General features: G+C 55.2%; 1 protein-coding gene across 1 annotated transcript; it reads left to right on the top strand.

The window, feature by feature from the left end:
- On the top strand, positions 1-23,595 carry PODANS_1_7530 (uncharacterized protein; the record flags this gene model as incomplete). Its single annotated transcript, XM_001912941.1, has 9 exons — positions 1-1,850; positions 1,949-7,704; positions 7,825-8,592; positions 8,641-13,467; positions 13,544-13,738; positions 13,794-14,723; positions 14,803-20,499; positions 20,580-21,985; positions 22,051-23,595. The coding sequence occupies 9 exons, from the start codon at positions 1-3 to the stop codon at positions 23,593-23,595; spliced, it is 22,974 nt and encodes a 7,657-aa protein (XP_001912976.1).
- Between the last annotated feature and the right edge of the window lie 23 nt (positions 23,596-23,618).

Genomic DNA, 23,618 nt, shown 5'->3' on the forward strand with positions numbered 1-23,618 from the left:
ATGATGCGAGAGCCAACGGCCCGTCGCCGGAGCCCAGAGAGCTCCCGGCGGCGACGCGCCGAGCGTCGGCATTCCAGAGAACAGCTCGCTGCTGCCGCCGCTGTCGCCGCCGGCGTCGTCGCTGCCCAGCCCGCCCCCCTACTACCACAACAACTACCACCCGGACCCGAAGTAGGCGACCGCGCAATAATCCCGCCCGTGTCATCATCCCAAACCCACACTCCTACGCAGCACATGACGGCGCTATCTTCGTCCCAGACACAAACTCCCACGCAGCACCAATATCACCGATCTAGGGCCGATTCCACCACATCCGCCTCCTCGTCGACCTCTTCGTCGCTGGTGAATGTCTCCCGTCGAAGCCGATTTGGCATCCGTAACTTCTTTGCCCTGTCATCCGTGAAGAAGGTCAAAAAGCGGCGCTCTTTCAAGAGGAAGAACTATTCGACGTCTTCAGTTGACAGCGATCTTGCCTACGGCAACGGATATGTGTCGCGGTCGTCCATCGAAAGTACCCATCGCCCATCGCCTTCACAGCACCAACAGATCCCGCAATATCCACAGCACCACCAGCCATATACCCCGGGGGCTTTCTCCCATGTAAGCGGCGCATATCCAGCACCACCAGGACCCTACTCCCCTCATCACTATAGCCAACATGGACACCACCCTGGCCAAGGTTACCCTCCTCCTCTCCCGCATCAATATGGCCAGCCCCATCCGCGACAAGGTCCCAATGTTGGTCCGGACGGTCCTCCGGTCCTCAAGCGTGTCCAAACCGACGAGGAGATCATCGCCATTGGCAGGAAACTGTCCGACCTCGCCCGTGCTGAGAACCTCCGCGACCTCGAACGCCAGGGTAAATCTCGTCCTTCCCGTATGGTGGCCACCGCGACAGCTGTCTCTGCTTTCCACCGTAAAAACTCTGGCGGGATTCGCGGCATCAGCTCCTCTCGGCCAAATAAATCGCAGTCTTCCTCTAGTGATGAAGAATGGGAATCCGCCTCCGACTCCGACTCCGACTCTGATTCTCCCAGCTCTGATTCAGACTCTGGTCTCGCTTACGGTTCCATGCCTCGTTTTTCGGACCCCATCCTTCCTCCGCTGACAGCTCTAGCCGGGACAGCAGGCGTCATGGGCGCAGCGATTGGAGCCGGTAGCCTAGCTCCCACCATCATCTCTGAGCGCCCATCTGAAGCCATCCGTCCGCCAGACCGCAAGCCAAGCGCCGTCGATCCAGCAATGTTTGGTCCCGTGAACTCTCTCCGGGGATATGTGAATACTCCTTGCGGTTTTAGGCCTGGGGAGTATGTCTCTCCGGTGCAGTCTCAGTATCAGTCTCCCGCACTGGCGCACAGAGTGACGGCTGAGAACCCGATTCCATTGCCGGGAAGCGCAAGCAATGAAGCTCTGGTGCAAAGGCAGAGACAGCAGCAGCATGGTTTTGATCAGCCTATCACTGCGACCAATCTTGGTACCCCAGTGCAAATTCAAGCCCCGCGACCAAGAATTCCCGTCTCGCCTCAGGTGTTGGAAGAGCGAGGTCATCATAGGGAGCATGAGATTAGCACGGGCAGTCCGAAGAAGCGCAGAGAGAGGGAGCGAGAGAGAGATAAAGAGAGTAGTATCTCAGCAGCTCTTCCGGCTGTCGTGGGTGCTATTGGGGCTGCGGTTGTTGCTGGTGCGGTGTTGAATAATAATAAGGACGAGGGGAGGAGGCCCGACGAGAAACGTGATGAGAGGCCACTACGTGATGATGATTATGATCGGGAGAGACGCCGCCGTTATGATGATGATGCCAGGCGGAGCACCATTGATATTAATGATAAGAGGGATGAGAGATATAATAGGTAAGCTTCTTCTGAAGTTGTTTTGTGTCGTCTGTGTGTTTTACGACTTCAGATGAAATAAGGTTGGGCAGAGTGAGTGGTGGCTGACATGTGCTCAGACGCGACTACGACCGTCCACCCACGTCAGATGCCACTAGATCGGATGAACGGTATTGTGAGCGTGAGCGTGAGCGTGACCGCCATTACGATACGCCGACTGGTCGCGACCGGGATGATAATCGCTATTCTCGACGGGAGCCCGAGAGCAAAGGTGGTATTTCCGAGGTCATCACTCCCGCTGTTATCGGTGCCGTGGCTGGTGCCGTGCTCGCAGCCGGTGCTCGTAGGGATAGCAAGACTTCGCCTGTTCACCGAACCTCGCCCAGCCTGGAGCGTGACGATGGATACAAGGAGCGTATGCGGCTCGAGCAGGAAGTCAAGCGGCATCGCGAGGACAGTGAACGTCACGCCCGTGAGGAACAGCGCTTGCGCGATGAATACGAGGTCCGCATGAAGGAGATCCGCGAGAAGGCCGAGGAGGAGGAGCGCCGGGCTAGGGAGGAGAAGAAGAAGCAAGAGTGGATCGAGCAGCAGGAGAGGATCGTCCGGGAGCAACGCAAGATTATCTATCAGCAGGAGCGTGTGGCTAATGACGAGCGCGAAAAGGCTGAGCGCGACCGGAGATCCAGAGATGCCAACCAGAAGAGGGAGCGGGAGGAGAAGCGGGCTTTGGAAGCAAGTGGCGGACGTGAGCCAAGTCGTGATAAAGAGCGATCGCGAGATCGGAGAAAGGACGTGATTGTTGTCGTTGAGGGACGTCCTGATGTTGCTGACTCGGTTCCTGCCCCTGCTCCTACCCCTGCTCGCTCTGAGGTCAGCAAAGGGAAGGAGCGCGAGGTTGCTCCTCCACCTTCGGCACCTGCCCTCGATGAGAAAAAGCCAGCTGGGGCCGACTCTCTGGCTCCTGCTGTCAAGAAGAAGTCCAAGGAGGAAAGGAGGCAAGCAAGGGAAGAGCTCCGCAAGTTGCTTGCTGAAACTCAGAAACAGATCGAGGCTGAGAAGGAGCGAGCCAGGCGGTTGGCTGAGCTGGAGGCTATTCAGGGTGCCCCTTCTGCCATTACCGTCGAGCCACCTGCCGAATTATCTCGTGGGGAGCCGTCAGGCAGCAGCAGCAGCCGTGCTCCTGCCGTTGTTGACCCTTTCCAGTTCCAAGTCCCGACCGACGCCTTCCCAACTCCTTCCCATACCCCTCCCACTGATCGACCGTTGACCCCTGCCATTCTCACTGTCGAGCCAGACTGGGATCGCTTGGAGCCCGAGCCAGAAGGGGAGGTGCGGGAGCGTCTCAGCCGCCGTGAGTCGTATGAACTTGAGATTGCCCGAGCTCAGAAGATCGTTGAGGAAACCAACAAGTCGACTATCCCCGCCGATCCTGCCACCATCGCTGCTGCCATTGCCGTCGTCGAGTCTTCCGAGAATGATAGAGAGCGCTCCCGCTCTCGCGCGCCCTCCAGAGGCCGTGACCGTGAGCCTGTCCGGGATCCTGTCCAGGAGGAAGCCAATCGAGTCTATCGCGAACGCAAGATCGCTGAGAGAATCGCAGGAGAGGAGTCCCGTTCTCGCAGCGTTTCGCCTTCGCCTTCCATCATGGACAAGTACGAGGATAACGGCGAAGATCCCGTGGTCCGTATCGTCACTCCCCCTGAGATGAAGCGTGCTCCAAAGAAGTCGGTGTTTGACGGCCCCAACGCTGATGTGAGGATTGACAATGTGATTATGCCTCATGACTTGGTCAAGTACCAGGCTCCTCCCGCGATTCCAGGTGTCAACCCGGCCATGATGATGCCCATCTTCAAGTCTAGGGATCCGTCGTGTGAGAGGGAGAGACCGATGCTCATTTTGGTGTTGCCTACTCCTGCAGTATCGCCTAACCCGGAAAAGATGATGCGGTCTGTGAGCTCATCTTCCCAGGCGGCGACTGTGGTTGATGCCGAACCGCCCAAGGACAAGGACGAGCCTGCCACCCCTCCTCGGAGCCCCAAGAAGGAAACAAAAATCATCATGACTCGTCGCGGTGAGGCTGTGGAGGTACCCGATGATTATGACACTGGTCGCGTGAGGGAGTCCCCCGAGAGCAGAGACGCGTCTCAGGAGAGGAAACCACTGAAGTTCAAGTTCGCGTCTCCGGGCAAGAAGACCAATGCTTGGTCGTCTACGCTGGCGGCTGCTATTGCTGGTGCCACTGCTCTTGCTGCGAAGAGGAAAGAGGAAGCCAAGGCCGCGGAGGCTGCCGCGGAGGCTTCTGGTTCCAGGGCGATCGAGGGCGAGAGTGCTTCGGCAGCTGTTGTTGAAGAGAAGCGAAAGCCGGCCATTGTTACTGCTGAGCCGCCTTCAGAGCCGAGAGAGGTTGTGCCTGAGCGAGAACAAAGAGATACCTCGCCTGGTCCCGCCATCTCTGAGCCCCCGTCTACCCCACCACAACAGAGGAGGTATGTTCCCATTGATCTGGAAGATGAGACGCCCCCACGGGTCGGCCCGAAGCCGACATCATCCAGCCCCAGCTTGAGCCGGATGCCGGGCTCTTTCGAGGAAGATCTTGACTTCAACGCCACCGTGGCTGCTGGACTGCAGGCTTCGGGCTTTGATCCCAACATTGTGATCAAGAACGAAGATTTCCGCCGACGGGACTCCCCTCGCGGCTCAACCCAGCCATTCTATGTACCTCCTTCTGCCGAGACTGTTACTGATCCAAGTGACTCTAGCCGCCCATCACCTGCTGTTGTCACCGCCGCGCCCACAGAGCTTCCTATTGTACCGGCACAAGCTGAGCAAGACTTTGATTCTTCCCCCAGGAGGAAGTCCAACTCTTCAGAGGTGTCACGCAGCAGCTCAGGCAGCAAGAAGAGCAACAGGAGAAGCCATATGAGCACCAGGAAAGATTATGTCGACATACCAGAGCACGAAGAGCCACCAGACAGGCCAAACGAAGAGGACCTCTCTGGAAGGGTTCCCTCCAACCTATCCAGAGAAGCTTCTTCATTCCAGGTGGTCGACCAGCCAAAAGAGGAGTCCTTTCGGGTAGTCGAGCGAGGGTTGAGTTCGACTCCGTCTGATCCTGTTGGCCAGACGAACGACCAAGCCGACGATGCCAAGCACATCACTGGCAACGCTCAGCAACCCGCAGAGAACAGGGACAAGCAGTCTTTTTTAGCTAGAGCCGGCACCAGTGGCGACGGTGCCGGCCTGATGGAAGTCCAGGCTTTTGCAAGCCCGTACTCCCATCTCAACGCCGTCCTGCCCTCTTCCATAATTGAAGAGGTATTCAAAGGATTAGGGGAAGCCAAAGACACCCAAGAGCCCATCTGGCGCCGTGAGCGAAGCATCAGCTACAGCTCCCAGAAGGTCGACCCTGAAGTCCAGGTGCATCGTGAGATTAAGCCAGCGATCGATCCCCAGTTTGGAGACCTGCTTCCTCTGCCTCCTAGTGAGCCAAATTCCCCTGACGATCCCAGCTTTTACGAATTGGACGGCTTCTTCCCTTCCTTGCCGGAGAGTCGCCCTAATACTCCGCCTCAAGAGCAACGGACCCGAAGCGCGACTGTCTCATCTCGCCGTCAGGGTCAGGGTCATGTCAGAACTCCCAGTCGAACAGCAGTTCCGTTACCGTTGGTGATGGGCCGGCGATCTGTGCCATCTTCACCTCGGGTTGGAAGATCAAGCCCTGTTCAAGGTGTGGAGCAGCCGTACTCGCCCCCTAAGAGTAGACAGGCTAGACCAACAAGCTGGGATATGGGGAAGGAGTACAAGCCGTTGTGGTTGATTGAGAAGAAAGGCGGAGAGGAGAAGAGGGCGCCGAATGTGGTGGACTACCCCGCGCTGCCGGAGAGTGAGAGTGAGCCGCCTTCGAGTGCACCCGAATCTCCTGGCTTTGATGCTGTAGATCGAGATGAGGATGTCGATGTCGGCTACCTTCAGCGCGGCGGTTTTGGTTTTGCAGGTGCTTCCATTGGAGCGTTGGGAGCGCTCGGTGCTGGTAGGATTCTACAGGATCAGCTCAAGATTGACGTGCCACTTGCGAGATCATTCGAGCAGCAATCATCTGGGTTCGGATCTGGAGAGACCACGCCCCGTGCTTTCGCGGCTGACGAGTTTGCCCAATCTCCTGAGGCTAGGAGGAATGACATTGAAAGCTTGGAACAGATGTCACCTGTTGGATCTGTGCATCTCGAGAGCCAGTCCACCACGGACAAAGAGGATGACGTTCAAGATCTCGAGCAGCTCTCGCCAGTCGTTGTGCCCTTCAAAGCGCCTGCTAGACAGCTAGCCTTTGGTGATGAATTGGAGCTCTTGCCTGCGCTACCCGAGAGTTTGCCAAATTCACCTCTCGAAAAGGGCCCGTCACCATCATCTGCACCTTTGGTCTTTGGAGGACCTTTGGAGGAGTTGCCTTCTTTGCCAGACTCTCCCATCCAACAATTGGCCAAGGAGGAAGCCTCTGCTTCGATCCTCTCAGAAAGCCGTGCTCTCTCGCCGCTTCAGGATGCCTCTACTCTGGATGTGCCGGTTGAGACTTTGGAATTGCCGTCTCTTGAGAGCTCCTATGGGACTTCAATTGACGACAAGAACTCACCTCACACTCGAGAAGATGGAACCGAACTCTTGCTTGCTTCTAGCGGACCTGCGAGCCCGGTACCCAGCACTATGCCACAAACCACAGAGTCGCCAGAGGTTGTTGAGTTGCCCGCTCTCCCTGACAGTGCTCCTGCATCTCCTGTTCAAAACGTTTTGCCTGGCCACTTTGAGGAGATGGAGGAGCTGCCACCACTGCCAGAGAGCCGGGCAGATTCTCCAGTGCATATGGAATTGGCTTCTCCTCCTGTTGCAGTCTTGCCACATGCTGGAGAGTTTGAAGATGCATCTGCGCTGCCAGCTCTTCCGCAGGAGCAGCCTGGTACTCCTGATCATGAGAGGTTTCCGGCTCTTCCCCGAAGCCGCGCCCCCAGTCCTGTTCCGTCAGCCAATTTACCAGCTCTTCCTGCTAGCACTCCTGGCTCTCCAGTCATCGACACGCTGCCGGGTCTCCCCGCAAGCAGATCACCAAGTCCCGTTTCTTCAGGCTTGTCAGTTTCCGATTTACCGCTTCCTGCGGACAATCGTGTTGGTTCACGCAGTTTCTCGGATTTGTCAGTCGTCCCAGAGCGTATGCTTGTTCCTGATGTTTTTGCGGACTTGCCTGCTCTCCCTGATAGCGAACCTGCTACTCCTGTTCATACAGACCTCCCCGTTCTGTCTGAAACCAAACCTCTCAGCCCGATTGTTACAGCCCAGCCAACTACCTCGGAAAGCCAGCCTGCCGTTTCGGCCTCGCCCACTCTGCCTGAAAGTCGGTCTGCTACCCCTGTTGTCTCTGATGTTCTAGCTTCTGTAGAAGACGGACCCGGCAGCCCGGTCTTTGAGGATGTCTCAGTCTTCCCAGACAACAAGCCTCTTAGCCCTGTTCTTTCAGCCTTGCCGCCTCTCCCAGACAGCACACCGGAGAGTCCCGTGGTACCGGCTGAAGCTATTGCTGTTGAGGAAGAAGCTGTTGTTGACGATAAAGTCGATCATCTTGACTGCAAATCTGCAGTCGTTGAAAGCGAACCTAGCAGCCCTGTCAGCTTGACCCAGCAAGTGGTTGCATCGAGCAGGTCTCTTGGTCCTGTGTTCCCAGGCTTGTCTGCCCTTCCCAAGAGCCGACCTGCCAGTCCTGTTCTCTCGCCACTGCCAGCTCGTCCTGACATCAAACCTGTTGCTCCAGTCCTTTCGGCTACGCCCAATTTTGCGGAAAGCAGACCGGCAAGCCTTGCTCCATCGTTTACGCCGCGTCCCCGCTCTGGTAGTCATTTCTTCACTACTCTCTTCTCCCTGCCTGTTCTATCAGGCGTGCAATCTCTTTCAAAAAGCCGTCCTTCGTCTCCTCTTCAGAAACCAAGCTTGGCTAATGAGACTCTTGAAGAAATCCCCGCACTGCCACTTTCTGAAAGTGGGCCGGTCTCTCCCATCGAATACTTGTCAAAGTCGCTGGCGGAGGCGCTCGAAAAGGTTTCAGAGTCGCGCTTTGAGGCAGAGAGCCGACCCGAGTCCCCTGTGGAGTTGGCAAAGTCTCCTGTCCAGACCTTTGAAGACGTTTCTCAACTCCCAGCTCTGCCTGACAGTCAGCCCGAATCTCCGCTCGTGTTGGCAGAATTGTCTGCTCGGACCGTCTTAGATGCCTCACCAACTCTCCCCCCCTCTGAAAGCCGGTCTATCTCCCCTCATCCAAAGCCTGTAGATTTTTCAGATCTGCCAGCCTTACCTGAAAGTCTGCCTATGTCTCCTGTTCTGGAACATCTGCCAGTGCTCGGCAATTCTCAGCCAGCCACGGAGGACCTTGTTGATTCAAATCCCGCCGTAGTGTCGAAGGAGACTCCAACTCTTCCCGAAAGCCGCCCTCCCTCGCCTCTCCACGACGTTGAGCTTCCCACTCTTTCAGAGAGTCGTCCTGATTCGCCAATCGTTGATACATTGCAGCAGCAATCTTCTCCTGTTTTCACGCCTGTTGTCCCACGGGGACTAGAGTCTCTGCCAGCCCTGCCCGAGAGCGAGTTGAATTCTCCAGTTCTTGAGCCTGTCCTTTCCCAGGGGCACGAGTCTTTGCCCGCTCTTCCTGAGAGTACGCCAATTTCCCCTGTTGTTGAGCCGACCTTGGCTCAAGCGCCAGAAGTACTGCCAGCACTATCCGAGAGTAAGTCAATCCCACCTGCTGCAGAATCTATTCTTAACCCGTAATTAGATGCTCTTCCAGCCCCTTCAGACAGTCTACCGGCCTCTCCTCTGCTTGAGGTTCTCCCTATTTCGGAACTCGACTCTCTACCAGCCTTACCGGAAAGCAAGCCGGGATCCCCTATTGTCGAGTCTGTTACTACTCATGAGCTAGCGTCTCTCCCTGTTGATTCTGGGGACACGTCAACTTCTCTTGCTCCTGAGCCCGTTCGTGCCACAGAACCAGAGAGCTTCTCCACGCTTTCTGAGACGGCATCACCTTCCCCTATTCAGCATCCCATGGTTCGCCAGCTTCCTGATGAGATCCTCAACAATCTACCAGCTCTTCCCGAGAGCCCGCTTGCTTCTCCGGTTGAACGGCCTGTAGAGCTCCAGAGCCTCGAGGCTTTGCCGCTCCCTGAAAGCCAGCCAGCCTCTGCCATCCAAGTTTCTGCCTCCAGCAAACATCACGAGTATAACTTGGATCAGTTGCCTGCTCTTCCCGAGTCTCGTCAGGATTCACCTCTACTCGAGCCCGTTCTGTCTGAGCACCAGGAGATTCTGCCTGCAGTTCCCTTGGGCGTGTCTTCATCACCCGTTCATGTCCCTGTGCCACGCCAGTTCCCTCAAGACGACACAGATGAGCTACCGGCTCTTCCTGATTCTCAACCTGTCTCACCTGCCTATGCTCCCATCTCACGTCAGTTCCCTGATGAGTTTGCGGACAGTTTGCCTGCTCTTTCTAAGACCCAGCCAACGTCATCTGCTCAGGATAGCCTCTCAAGCCAGATTCAAGAGGCGCCTTTGGACACGCTGCCTGCTCTGCCGGAAAGCCAGCCAATGTCTCCTGTTCAAGATGCCTTCCCTGCTTTGCCTGGCAGCCGTTCTCCTTCGCCTTCTCAGCTGGCCCTGCCTCAGTTGGTCGATGCGCGCGATGAACCTTTGGTCAATACGCCTGCCCTTCCCGTCAGACACTCATTTTTTCCGATCGAGGTTTCTGAACCTCGCCAACTTCCCAGCTTGGATTTTGACAGCTTGCCCGCTCTGCCTGAAAGCCAGCCAACCACCCCTGTGGAGGATTCTGGTTCAACTCAGCTTCATGGCCAAGATTTTAGCGACCTTCCAACTTTTCCCGATAGTCTGCCTGTATCGCCTGCTCAGACCTCTGCTCCTCAGCTACCAGCCCAAGATCTGGACAACTTGCCGTCTCTTCCTGAAAGCCGACCAGGCAGTCCTACTGTCCGGTCCATGCCCGCACCTGGTGATGCTCGACCATTGTCTCCTGTTCAAGCCCCTATTGAACAGGTGTTCAATGAAGGCGTTGAGACTCTGCCAGCCCTTCTGGATAGTCGGCCCGTGTCCCCCCTCGAAACTACGGCTGAGGCCGCTGTGGAGATCCCTGTGGAAGCTCCTGTCGAGGCTGCTGCTGATACGTTCTTTGATGCTCTTGAGACTCCTGATGAAGTTGCTGAGCATGAGCCTCCGGAGGAAGATTTTAAGAACTTGCCAGCTCTTCCCGAAAGTCCGCCAACTTCCCCTGTTCCAGACCTTGCTTCGCCTCAACTGCCCCGCCAAGAATCAGATGACTTGTCAGCTCTTCCCGAAAGCCGATCTGTGTCTCGCAATCAAGACCTTGAGGATTTGCCAGTTCTCTCAGAAAGCCAGCCCATGTCACCGACACAAGCTCCAGCTACACCTGAGTTGCCCAAAGAAGACTTGGATCAGTTACCAGCTCTTCCTGACAGCCCCTTCTTGTCGTCCGCTGAGGCTGCACAAGTACAACTCGATGTAGTCGAGGTAAACCTGGCCGATCTGCCAGCTCTTCCTCAGAGTCGCGCTTCTTCACCTGTACACAAGCCTGTTCTGCCGCTTATCGTCACGGACTTGGAGAAAGCAGAAACTGTACCGTCGCCCAGATCAACTGGCAGGGAAATCGCGGGGGTGCAAGAGCAAGACTTCGCGACACTTTCTCAAGTCACAGATGGCAACGATGCACAGATTTATGAGCCTCCGTCATCTTATTCCGATGTCAAGACGCCACCGAGCCCCATTACAAGGCGCGCACTTGAGAAGGAGAAGGAACTGGATGATTTCGACAAAGGCAAGTCGGTTTTTGTGGATACTGCCGCTGCTGCCGGCCCTGCCAGCACTCTTGTTGTTGCCAACATGCGCCAGAACGGTTCTCAGCCAGACATCCAACGTCTGGGCTCTGAAATGCAGATTCCTCCCAGCCAAGAGAAGAGCGAGAGTGTCTATTCGTTCAATGAGGATGGAACATCTACCGTCGCTGCGTCTGAAGCACCTACTTACCTTTCTGGGTCAACTTTCTACGAATCTCAGCTGTCTGAGCCGACCAAGAAGAAAGACTCTCCTCGCCAAACTTTCAGTTCGCTTCTTGGGCTCTGGAGCAAGCGTGAAAAGACCCAGCCAGAACCGCCTGCTGTTTCCAAGGTCGTGGCTAAGGTGGTTCCTGCTACAACGCCTGAGGAGGAAATGTCTGAGGATGGTTTGGTTCCCAGTCCGACAAAGAAAGACAAGAAGAAGAAGAAACAGAGGAAGGGTGAAAAGGAGGGGAGTGAGAGTGGGAGTGGATCTCAGCAAGAGCAACAGAGAGGCGAATCGTCCGGCGGTCTCAACATTCTTTCGAGCAACCAGTCGACCAACGACCAGCCCGCATCGTCCATAGTCAATAAACCTGTTGTTTCTCGCTACCTGCCGGACGACGAACCGTCGCCTTCTCCTGACCAACAACATGATGAACCGAGCCATGACGCTGACGTTGCTCCTGAAACCGAGGAATTCCCGGTTCCTGACGAAATACTCCCTGCTGAAGAAGTCCCTGCTACCGAGGAACCACCCACTCCCGGCAAAAAGTCCAAGAAGAAAAAGAAGAAGGCTAAGAAGGCTGCAGCCGAAGCTGCAGATGTGGCTGAAGAGGAGGCTGCTCTCGAGGCTCCACCGCCAGAACAGGACATTGCGGCTGAGAACGTGGCTTCAGCAGAAACGCAAGCTCCGAGCAGCGGTGAGCTTGATGATTCTGCAAAGGATCAGGGCCCTGGTCCTCAGCCTTCGGTCAGAGATGATGTGGATGATGTTGAACCTGCCGAGAAAGAGGAGCATATTGCAGCTGCACCGTCAAGGTCAGGTTCAATCTCAAGCCCTACCACGCCAACTTTGACCAGAGATATCACGAAGAAGGGCATTCTGTCTATGCTGCCGGCTGTTTCCCCCTTTCGTACCGGATTTTGGGGCATCAAGAAGCAGGAACCGGCCACGCAGACAATTCTCGAAGAAGGCCCTGAACTCCAAAGTCAGCAAACAGAACAGGGGCTGGGTCTAGGCGAGTCTAGCGACCGTTCCATTGAAGTGGGGCCTGCAGAAGACGTGCATAAGCCTGAAGCCAAGGAGGAATTAGGGTTGAATACGGCTAGCCTTGCGCTAGACACCGCTGTTTCTCTTGTTGAGAGCCCTATCCTGGTCCAAGACGAGGCAAAGATTGAGCATGAGGCAACAAAAGAGTTGTCGGATGAGAGACAAGAACTGGTCGAGGCTGAGGTTGTCGATGTTGATGTTGATGACAAGGAAGAGAGCAAGGACACCGTGCGGAATGACGAAAAGGAAAGCACGTCGCGTGTTGTTGATGAGCCAGTCGTTGCCCACGAGCCAGTCCAGGATGTCTTAGTACCGGAGATCACAGCAGCAGCGTCTGAAGATGTTGTTCAGGAGGAGGCTGTTGATGAGCCTTTGCCCACTACGGCTTCTGAGAATGTGGAGGTGGTTGAGCCTGCGACAAAGAAGAACAAAAAGAAGAAGAAAAAGAAGAAGGCCGCCGCTACAGCTACTGAGAACCTGGAGACATCTAACGCCACTCATGCTACTGAACAGTCAGTCTCGGAACTGGTCCCAGAGCCATCTGCCTCTTCAGGCCAAGTAGAGGAGGCCCTCACTGAGACTGCTCCTGCTGAGGAAGTTGCCCTCGCCGAAGATATCGCCGTTCTTTCCGAAGTGACCCCTACTGCTGAGGCAGTACCTCCCAAGGAGATTGCCGCTGCCCCTGAAGCTGCCCCGGCCCAAGTCAAAGAGATTCCCGCGTCTACAACAACCAGCAGTAAGAAGTCCAAAAAGAAAAAGAAGAAAAAGAACGCTTCCCAATCGACTGAAAATCTTACTACAGTCCCCATTGTCGAAGAGCCACCCGTCCAGGATACCACTGTTCAGCACCCGTCCACGGACCCGGAGCCCGAGACCAAGCAAATCCCTGAGGATGCTGCCACCATTTCGATTTCTACGGACGACGAGCTGCAAAAGGACGCAGACGATTCTCTCATAGACAAACAGGAGCCCAAGAGCATGGAGCAGCCCCTCGAGGAGCACAATATTCCCGGACAGGTCAGTCGAGACTCAAGCGAGCAACCCAACATTAGCCATGGCAGCGACAGTACAACACCAAGAGGTGAGGACGACAATAAACCACACCAGACCGAGGCCCATCCCGTTTCTGAGGTTTTTTCATCATCGTTTTCACCAGCACAGTTGCCAGAAAAGAGCGTCCAGAACAACCAGGAGACGGTGGAATCTGCACTCAATGAGATTTCCAGCGATCGACAAGATGGTGTTCCTGTTACTATTCCCCATGATTTACTACTCCCTGACAATAATGATGCTGCTGTACAAGACGTCTCCAAGGAAGAACCAGGCTTTGACACGATTTCTTTGCAACAGGAACAGGACCTCCCCACCGCGCCACCGTTGACGACCGAAGCCACTCCGGAGCTGGAGCCGGTCATTAAGGAGGAGACTGACACTGGTGATGGCCTCGCCGAGACAAAGTCAACACATGACGTCAAGTCCGGCATCGGTAAGCTCTATATTGCCCCGTCAGAACACAAACACACTATGATGCATCAGATGAACTAATCATTTTTCATATTCAGTCGAACGAGGTTTCACCGCCCCGCTCGTGGCTGCAGACAGTACCATTGAGGCCTTGACAGGTGGTGCATCTGGAAGGACTGCCGTTACCCAGTCAGAACCAATCGCTATTGAGGAGGCTGCAGCACTTGTACCGCTGCCGGAAGAGGTTGAATCTGATTTTCCCACTGATACTACAAGGGCAGAAGAGGAGAAGAGTAAGGAACACTAGAATTGAATACAAGAACATCATTTAGACTGACATTGACCCAGCACCGCCAATTGATGAAGACAAGGCCGCCTCATCCGTCGCCCAAGGCGAGGTTCAACAACGGCCTGAAGAAGGTCGGGCTGAAACACCTGCAGTACCTGCAGCAACTCCCCTGCAAGAACAACAACAATTGGGTGACATCGCTGTACCTCCCCCACAACAACCGCATTTGCAGCAACAAGAGAACTCGTTTCAGGCACTACAGCCAATCCCAACAGCGGCTTCCCCCATTGATGCTACACAACTGCATGAATTGAGGCTCGCCTCTTCCCCAATCGGTGCCAGGCCTCGCTCGGTCAGCTTCACCCTGGAAGCGATCAGCCCTGGCGCCTATACCCCCACGAGCAGCGGTGCCATGTCTCCTGTAACGGAGCACGAGTCGGAGGATGCATCTGGTCCTTCGTCACGTTACACTCTCCGGAGCAAGAAGAGAGAGAAGCGGAAGAAGTCTACTGCCCTGAAAGCTGTTGCTAGCCCTACGGATGAGGAACATGGATGGCTCAAAACAAACAAGCCAGCCTCGTTGGGGTTGGTTGACTCTCCTAAGCAACAGGCGTCTCCTTCCCAGGAGAGCTTTGATCATCAGCTTGGCACGGTAGCGGAGGAGACTACTTCTGCTATTGAAAATGATGCTGATAGCATTAGCGATGCAAGGTCGGTGCTGTCGTTGGCTTTGGGGAAGAGGGCGGAGACGCCGTCGGAGTTTGGGGGAAGTATGGCTGATTCGGAGGGGACTGTTGGTGAGAAAAATGAGGAAGCTGGGCCTTCAGTGATGAATGGACTTTTGCTTGCGACAAGGTTGAAGAGGGTGGCGGGACGGTTCAGGGAGAGGAGGGAGAAGGCGGCAGCGAAGAAGAAGAGCGGGATTGCTTGGCCTAGCAGTGAGCAGGAGGAGAAGCAGAATGTGGAAGAGGAGGTTGGGAAGGAAGATGGTGAGAATCCCTTTTCTTTTGTATTATCGGATGAGAGTTGAAAAAATAAGAGAAGGGATTGAGACTAATACATGTGTAGAAGTGATGGTTGAGGTAGCTGCACCTGACAGTCGATCTTGGGAAGTAAAGGAAAATGTTGAAGAACAAGCAGTTGCGACTGATGCCCCTTACCAGCAGGCAGAGCAGACTACTCAGGAAAAGGGAGTTGCTCTTGGAACCCCTCTATCTCAGCTCACGGAGCAGCTTGCGCAAAAACAAGCTTCGGAACAACAGGAGGCAGTGGAGCAGGAAACGACCACTGCTGTTGTTCCTAGGGACCTTTCGCCCATTCCTGAGGAGAGCGCTTCTGAGCCTGAGACTGTCGCTGCTGAGGAGTCTGTTGTTGATGACTCGACTCCTGTGGAAGATACCACCCTTACTGCCGAGTTTACAACTGCGGAGGAGGTTTCTGCTCTCCCGGAGCAAGTTTCAAACGAGGAGTCCGCTGTCGAGCCTACAAAGACAAGGGAGCTCGAGGTTGCTCCCGAGCAAATACTTCCCATCGCAGAGCCTGTCAGCGCTTCAGATGAGGCTGCGGTTGAGCAATCCCCTCTTGTTTTGGGGGCTATTCAAGAGGAGCAGATCGAGGAAGAGGAGTCTGTGGCTGCTCTTGAGCCAACTGCTGAGCCCGTTGCCGAAGAGGCCCAGGTTGAGGTTGTTGAAGAGATTGCTCCGGTCGACAAAGCTCCTGCCGAAGAACCCGCTGTGGCCGAGGCTGAACACCGCGCAACGGAAGATCCCGCCACTGCTATTGCTGAGCCTTTGCTCGAGACCGCTGTTGCTGCTCCAGAGAGTCTTGTTGAACCTGAAGTCCCTGTTCGGGTTGAACTGCCAGTTGCCGATATTGGAGAGCCAGCTCCCACTTTTGAAAAGCCATCGACTGTTCCAGAGGAGATCATCGCTCCTTCGGTTGAAGGGGTCACTCCAGCTGTCGAAGTCAACATTCCTGCGCTTGAACAGAGCATCATCAAGCTTGATGACAGCACTCCTGAAACTCAGGACCAAGAATCAGTCGTTGGCCGCAATATCTCTTTGGATGCAGAGCCACAGCTTGAGCCCGAGGTCGTTCCACTTACGCAAGAGGCGGAGTTGTCAATAAGTGAGCCTGAGCTCACTCCTGCCATCCAGATCGCTCCCGAAGCCCAGCTAGAACCCGCCAGCGCCGAGGTTGTGGAAGATGTCCCAGAGCAATCTCCCGCCGCTATCAAGCTCGAAGCTGAAGTCGGCTCTGCCGTTACCGAACATGAGCAACTCCAACACCGTATAGATGAGCTGACGGAGGCGATGTCAATTCCATTGCCAGTAGAGGTCGAGGACAGTTCAGATCTTGTTCCAGTTGCTGAGCCTGAGCAACGACAACCTGAGTTCGATGAATTTGCGGAGGCTATCTCAATCCCATTGCCAGAAGACCTCGAGTCAATCTCTGAACCTACTCTGGTTGCTGAAGTTGAGCAACCGCGACTTCAACAAGATGAATTGGCGGAGGCTTTGACAACTCCGTTGCCAGATGAGGCTGAAGAGATCTTTGATCTTACTCCAGTTGCTGAATTCGAGCAAGCGCAAGTTCGACTGGATATATGGGCGGAGGCTTTGACTGTTCCACTGCCTGAAGACTCCAAGTCAAAGGTTGAGGTCGAGGCTGATACTCCCCCAGTGATGGCTTCTGATGACGTTCGGGCTGTTGCTGTCGTTGAGAAGACTGCCCCGGTCGCGGTTGAAGAGCTAATTCCCACTGTCGATGAGTCAGCTCCTGTTGTTGAAGAGCCAATTTTTATCAGCGAGTCTGAGCAAGCTGTTGATGTCACGCCCACTCCTGCTGAAACGTCTGTTGAGGAAAAATCTCCCCTGCCGGAGAAGTCTGTCTCGGTCGCTGAAGACATTGCGCCCGCTTCGGAAGAGCCAATCAATCTTCTTACTGCCGATGAAGAGTCTGCTCCAAAGCCAGACTTTGATAGGGAGCTCGCCTTCGCCGCTGAGATTGCTCTTCCAGAGGCCACAGCTGACGAGATCGAACTGCCTGCTACACCACCCGGACAACTCTCAGTCGACCAGGATCTCGTTTGGGCAACTGAGACCCCTCTGCCAGAAGACACAGCTGATGAAGTCGAACTACCTGTTACCCCCGTAGAAGAGCTCTCGGGGGGTCAAGGTTTCGCTTTGGCAGCGGCAACCCCTCTTCCAGATGTCACCGAGGATGAACTGGACCTGGTGCCTACACCAACTATAGAGTGCTCTGTGAATCAGGATCTCGCTTTAGCAACTGAAACTCCCTTTCCAGAAGTCACAGAGGATGAACTCGAACCAGTTTCTGTGCCAGCAGTTGACTCAGTCCCAGTGCACGAAGAGATTTATACTTTTCGCGAGGTTCTTGCACCAGAGACTAAGGAGATCGCTCTTCCTACTGTTGAAGAGCTGATCTCCACTGTTGTCGAAGAGGCTGCTCCTGCTACTATCGAGGAGTCAGTGACAGTCTTGGCTGAAGAGTCTCGGTCTGAGGTTCAACCTGTGGCCACTGTCGAGACAGTTGAAGGGCCTTTGGAAGTTTCTGAGATGCCCGTCGTTGAGGAGCCGGTCGTTCAAGGGCCTGTCCTTGAGAAGGTTATCGTCGAAGAGGTTGTTGAGGAAGGACCTGCAGCTATTGAGAAGCCTGTTGCTATGGCTGAAGAGTCTGCGGCTGCCGTTGATGAGCCTGCTGTTGTCGTCAAAGAGATGCCAGTCCCTGAGGAGGCTGTCGCTACTGTCGAAGAACCCAAAGTTAACATCCAGGAACCCGCCATTGTTGAAGAACCCGCCGTTGCCAGAGAAGTTCCGGATTCTGAACAGGTTTTGATCCCCGAAGCCACCAATATGGACGAAGAGGTTCTCGTTCCCGAGGAAGAAGTCCCGGTGGAATCGCCAAGTCTCCCTGTCGTCGAGACAGCTCCTGAGGAACCTGCTTCAACTCCAGCCCCTGTGATCGAAGAGACATTCGAGTTGCCAGCCAAGAAGAAGAAGGGTGAGAAGAAGAAGAAGAAGAAGGCCGCAGAGAATGAAGCTGAGATTCTAGGTGTTGCATCTTCAGCTAGCATCGAGGAGTCGACGCCAACAGTACCGGATCTGACTGTTGAGCCGACAATTGAGGAGCCGACAATCGAGGAGCCGACAATTGAGGAAACTATGATCGAAGAATCAACACCCGAAGAACCGACAATCGAGGGGCCCTCTGTTACAACGCATGAGTCCGTTGAGCCCGTCATTGCCACTCCAGCGGTCGAAGAGGCCATCGTTCTAGCATCTCAACAGTCTACGGCACGCGGACTACCATTACTCGAATATGTCCCTGAGCCTATCGAGCCATCGGTTCCAGCAATCCAAGAGGTAACGAAGCCATCCAAAAAGTCCAGGAAGAAGAAGAAGAAGGGTTCCAAAGCCGGTAGTTCCGAGCCTACTTCTACCATTGCAACGCCTTCCCAGGAATTCAGCAATCCTCTTGAGCCCACAGTCGAAGAGCCCTTTCTTATGCCCAAGTCACAGGATGAACCCACCGAACCAATGACTGTCAATGAGCCAAAGTCTTTTTTATCCGAGGCAACGGCTGTACCGCTTCCGGAGTCCGACACAGAGGATGAGCCAATCCCCGCTCCTGAGCCAGAGGTCACCAAGCCTTCTCCAGTGATCGAGGAGTTCGATGCTTCTGACGCTGCTCTGTCGGAGCTTCCGAAGGCTCTCGATGTCGAAGGTGAGCCTGCGACCTTGACAGCCCAGCAACCCAAGGCTTTCGAGGCAGTTGGTATTCCCGAGGAGACCACGCCCATTGTTAAAGAACCAGCCTCAGAAGCACTTGTTCCTGAGCCATCAACAGACAAGCATTCAGTGGGCGCTGTTGAAATTGAGCCTGCGCAAGAGGTGATTCGGCAACAATCCAAAGCTGAACAACTCCCTGTTGCTGCTTCGCAGCCCGAGGTGATTGATGGACCAGTTTTGGAGAAGCAAACCATTGAGGCAAACGCTCTTGTTGTCGACCCCGTTCAAGAGCTGAGTCAAGATCGCTCATTGGAAATTTCAAACAACACTCCTTCTTCACCCACACTCGACCTGGAAGTTGAGATGCAGACGGAAACTTTGCCTGACGTTGAACCACCTACCGTCGCCGCTTCTCCGGCCGAGTCTATCGAGCTGGTTCCGCTTGCCCCTGAGGAGCTTGTTCAAGAACCCAGTCAAGACCATTCTTTGGACATTTCCCAGACTTCTGAAATCGAGGATGCCCCCCTTGCTGTTCCTCAACCTGATACTACTGAGGAGCAAGCCAGTCCTGTCGTCGAAGAGATCGTTAATTTGCCAACTCAGCTTGGGGTTGCGATATCTTCTCGCAGCATTCCACAGACCGAGCAAGAGGTCGAGGTTCCTGCCGTGGCTGAGCCTACTCTTATCGAGGATCCTCTTGAGACATCTGACAAGGCCGAGATCGCCCCTTCCATCGACTCTCCCGTCTCGATTGAGGAGCAGTCTATTCCGCCTGAGACAGCTGAGCGCAGCGTTGCTCTTTCAGAAGAACCGATCACCGAATTCAGGCAAATTTCAGCCGAGCAGCAAGATGAAGTCTTCGTGCTCCCTGTCGTCGAGTCCAAGAAGCAAAAGAGAAAGAAGAATAAGAAGAAGGGCAAGAAAATCGAGGTTGAGAAACAGCCTGAGTCTTCTTCTGAGGTCACGCCTGCTCCTGGGCCCTCTTCTGGGACTACACTGGAGCGTGCTCTAGAGCCTACTTCTGATCTTGTCATTGCTCCAGCTGCGGAGTCCACCCCTGAGATTTCTGTTCAGCTTGTCAAGGACCCTTTCGACGACCCTGTCCAAGAGCCTACCACAGCCCTCGAGGTCGCTCCTGTCCACTCGACTAGAGAAGCTGAAGTCGCTGAAAAGCCAATCGATCGCCAGCTTCCTGTTGAAGAGCCACTTATTCAGCAACCCGAGTCTAAAGTTGGAGACTTTGGTGATGAAGAATTCTTCCCCTTGCCAACAAAAAAGTCAAAGAAGAACAAGAAGGGAAAGAATGTCCCCGCGGTGATCGACGATCATGACGGCGGCTCTGGTGTCACTACGCCGCTGATCATCGAGGAGCAGAAGCATGCACTTTTTGCTGCTCCTGAAGCTCACACTCCTCTAGTTGAAAAGGCGTCAAATGGTTCTCCAGATGAGGCAATTCTTGTGGAGGAACGCGGCTCTGCTGTTGGTGGTGCTTCGATTGAGGAATCTCCGGTTCCTGAAGAGACGCCAGTCACCGAGACACCTACCGTGGAAGTTTCGGTTGTTGAGACTTCTGACGAGGAGACACCCTCTGTCGAAGACGCTCCAATCGTTGAAGTTGAAATTCTAGACGCCGAGACGGCTCCTGTGGTGGAGGTGGACGTTGTCGAGGAGATTCCCACTGTGGAGCAGGAGCCTGTGTATACAGAGGTTCAAGAGCCTATTGTTATCAACATGGAGGAAGAGCCCATCACCATCGCTTTGCCCAAGCCTATCAGCAGACCACAGACACCCGACATGCTCACTCGCGAGGCTGAGGTGACGCCTCTTCCTCCCAGCAGACCACAGACTCCCGTTCTTGAGAAGGTGGCTGTTCCTTTGCCCTCAACTCCCGCCAGTCAACAACAGGCCGGCAATCATACCGTTGTAACTCCCGCGCCTGTCACTAGAGACTTGGGCTTGCTTCCTGAGATCTCTTTACTTCCGCCAATTAGCCTTGAGAGAACACCCCCGCGGAGTGTCAAAGAGCAAGTCGATCTCACTCCCGCTCAAGAAAGCAGCCACATTTCGCATGATCCACCGCTTGCGAGTACGAAGGACGGCGCAAAAAGGTCAAGACAGTGGAGGCAGAGCAAGTTGAACTTGATGAGCCTGCTGAACCCGCCGGTGCTGAGGTTGATGAGAGCTCTAACAAGGGGAAGAACAAGGAGGAGGCTGTTGTTGCGGCGACCGCACTTGCAGGTGGCGTTTCGTTGTTCGACAAGTTAAAGGAGAAGGAGAAGGAGGAGTGGAGAGTGATGGGGGATGCAAATATCAGTGTGTTGACTTCAGGTTGGGACGATATGGGGTCTGTGCTGGGTGGTGCACCGGTTTATGAGGAGTATGACGAGAAGGGAAAGAAAGTGGTTGGGAGCTTGTACGATGAGGAAGATGAAGATAAAGTTGAAAAGAAGGCAAGGAGATCATGGAAGACTGAGGCTGGACTGGGGAGGATGGATTCAGAGACGATTCCCAGGTCAGTTAGGGAGTTGTCCAAGGCGAAGACAGAGGATACATCAGAGAGGGGGAGGAAGATGGAGCGTGGGAAGAGCTCGCCGTCGCCAGAGCCTGTGCAGCGGTCGTTCTCTTTCCCGGATGATATTGCTGATGAGGAGGCATTCGAGACACGCGATACCACGGGTGATGAGAAGAAGGAGCATGTCCGGGAGATGGTTCCTGTGGCAGACCAGCCTGTCCGGCTTCCACGCATGTCTAGCTTTGGGGACTTTATGCGATCTCATGCTAGTCTGCCGCCGGTTCAAGAGGAGCTCTCGGAGGAGGATGAGCCCAAGAAGCAAGAGACGCCTGTCCGGCTCAACACACCGGCACATCATGCTCTACGAGACAGCGGTCTTGGAGGAGAGTCTCCCCGTGTTTCTCGAGGTCTCCAGCCTGGTGAGACGGAGCATCTCCGTGACAGCGGTGTTCACCTCACACCACGCAACAGCACCGAGGTGGAACGCCAACAAAAGAGACGCTCACCATTGGGCGGAAGTGTTCGCCTGTTGGAGCCTTCACCGCCCCCTCACACGCCTGAGCCAGAAAAATCAGCGGTTGCATCGGCTGTTCCCAGCAGCAGTAGCGCCAAGCGGATTGGGCCCAACACCAGCCTCCGCACGCCTGAGCCGTTGCGGCCTGACAGCCCAGGCAGTGTCGGGAGCATCCGGTCGCACAACACTGCAACCCCCCCGCTCCGACGAATGGACAAGCGAACCAGTGGGAACTTGCGGTCAGGCACGTCTAGCCAAACAGAGCTAGCCGCCAAGGCCCGCGAGCAGGGACACGGCCAAAATTCATCCTCAACGGACCTCTCCCCAGCCATCGCTATCACTGGAGCTGCCGCACTGGGAGCCCTGGCCGCTGCTACCACCACCACTACCACCTCAACAGGCTCATCGTCCACATCTCCGCCCATTGCGAATGAAGGTCGCACCCGTGCCGCCAAGGACATGTCTGATGTCTTTGTGAGTTTTATCCCCTGTCACTATTTTCATTATTCACTCTGCTAATCATGTTGTCCCGTCGACAGGAGGCTTATGGAGAGGGCCGAATTGGCTCTCCACGCTCACCGACCCGTCCGCACAGCATGCGTCGCCGCCAAAGCTTGCAAGTAATTGAGCTCGAGGCCCGCGTCGAACAGCTTATACATGAAAACCAGCAGCTGGCAAACGGCCGCGCCCAAGCCGAATCCCAGCTGGCCCGCGGGAGCCTCTCCTCCGACAGCGACCGCGAATATGAAATCGAGCAGCTCAAGCGCGCCCTCAACGAAGCCAATGGCGTTATCGAGCGATTAAAACAAACCAATGAGGGCCTGCGCAACTCTACCTCTGCCATCGCCATCCAGCACCACGAGGAGGTTCGTCGCTACGAAGCCCAACAAGCTCAGGCCGCCAAAGAACTTCAGAAACAAGCGCGATCTGCCAAGGAAAAAGATGCCGAGATCGCCCATCTCCGCACCCAACTAGAGGCCTCGACCGAGGAAATCAAGAGGCTCCAGCAGCAGATTCTCGAGCAGAGCAGAGCCAGCGTCGACTCTGACTTCCTCGACGTCCGTGACATTGACTACTTTGACCATCGCTGCCAGCAGTTGTGCGCCCACGTCTCGCAATGGGTGCTCCGCTTCTCCAAGTTCAGCGACATGCGCGCATGTCGCCTGACGAATGAACTCAGCGATGAGAAGCTGATTGACCGTCTCGACAATGCCGTCCTTGACGGCTCCAATGTCGACACTTACCTCAATGACCGCGTCCGCCGTCGTGACATTTTCATGAGCATGACCATGACCATGATCTGGGAATTTGTCTTCACGCGGTATCTCTTCGGCATGGACCGTGAGCAACGCCAAAAGCTCAAGCACCTTGAGAAGCAGCTCATCGACGTCGGACCTCCCCACGCTGTCCGACAGTGGCGTGCCGTGACATTAACGCTCTTGTCACGCCGTCCAGGTTTCAAGAGGCAGCGGGATCAGGACACAGAGGCGGTTGTCCAAGCCATCTTGGACACTCTCGCCAAAATACTCCCTCCCCCTTCCAATCTGGAGGACCAAATCCAAGCCCAACTTCGCCGGGTAGTCCGTGAGGCGGTCGGGCTAGCAATAGAGATGCGCTGCCAAAGAGCAGAATACATCATGCTCCCTCCTCTCCAGCCCGAGTACGACGACGCCGGCGAACTCGTCGAAGACGTCAAGTTCAACGCCGCCCTCATGAACGACGGCGGACAGTCCAATCTCACCAATGAGGAGCTCGAATCGACGGCTGCCACCGTCCGGGTGGTGCTGTTCCCGTTGGTGTTGAGAAAGGGGGATGACGAAGGGAGGGGGGATGACGAGATTGTTGTTACACCTGCGCAGGTTCTGGTTGCGAGGTCGGCGTATGCCTCGCCTGCCACGCCTACGCAGAGCATAAGGGGGAAGAATGTGAGGTTGTTGACTCCGATTAGTGATGCTGGTGGGGGGGCGAGCGTTGGGGGACGGAGCCCGAAGCAGGAGAGGGGGGTTATGGGGCCGCCGCCGCAGCCGGGGTTGAGGGGGCAGGGGAGTGATGTTAGTATGGGGGATCATGGGGGGTATATTTAGGGAATGAAAGAAGGGTGGAAATG

Source organism: Podospora anserina, chromosome 1, assembly GCF_000226545.1.
Source record: "Podospora anserina S mat+ genomic DNA chromosome 1, supercontig 1".
In the NCBI taxonomy this organism is placed as follows: Eukaryota; Fungi; Ascomycota; class Sordariomycetes; order Sordariales; family Podosporaceae; genus Podospora; species Podospora anserina.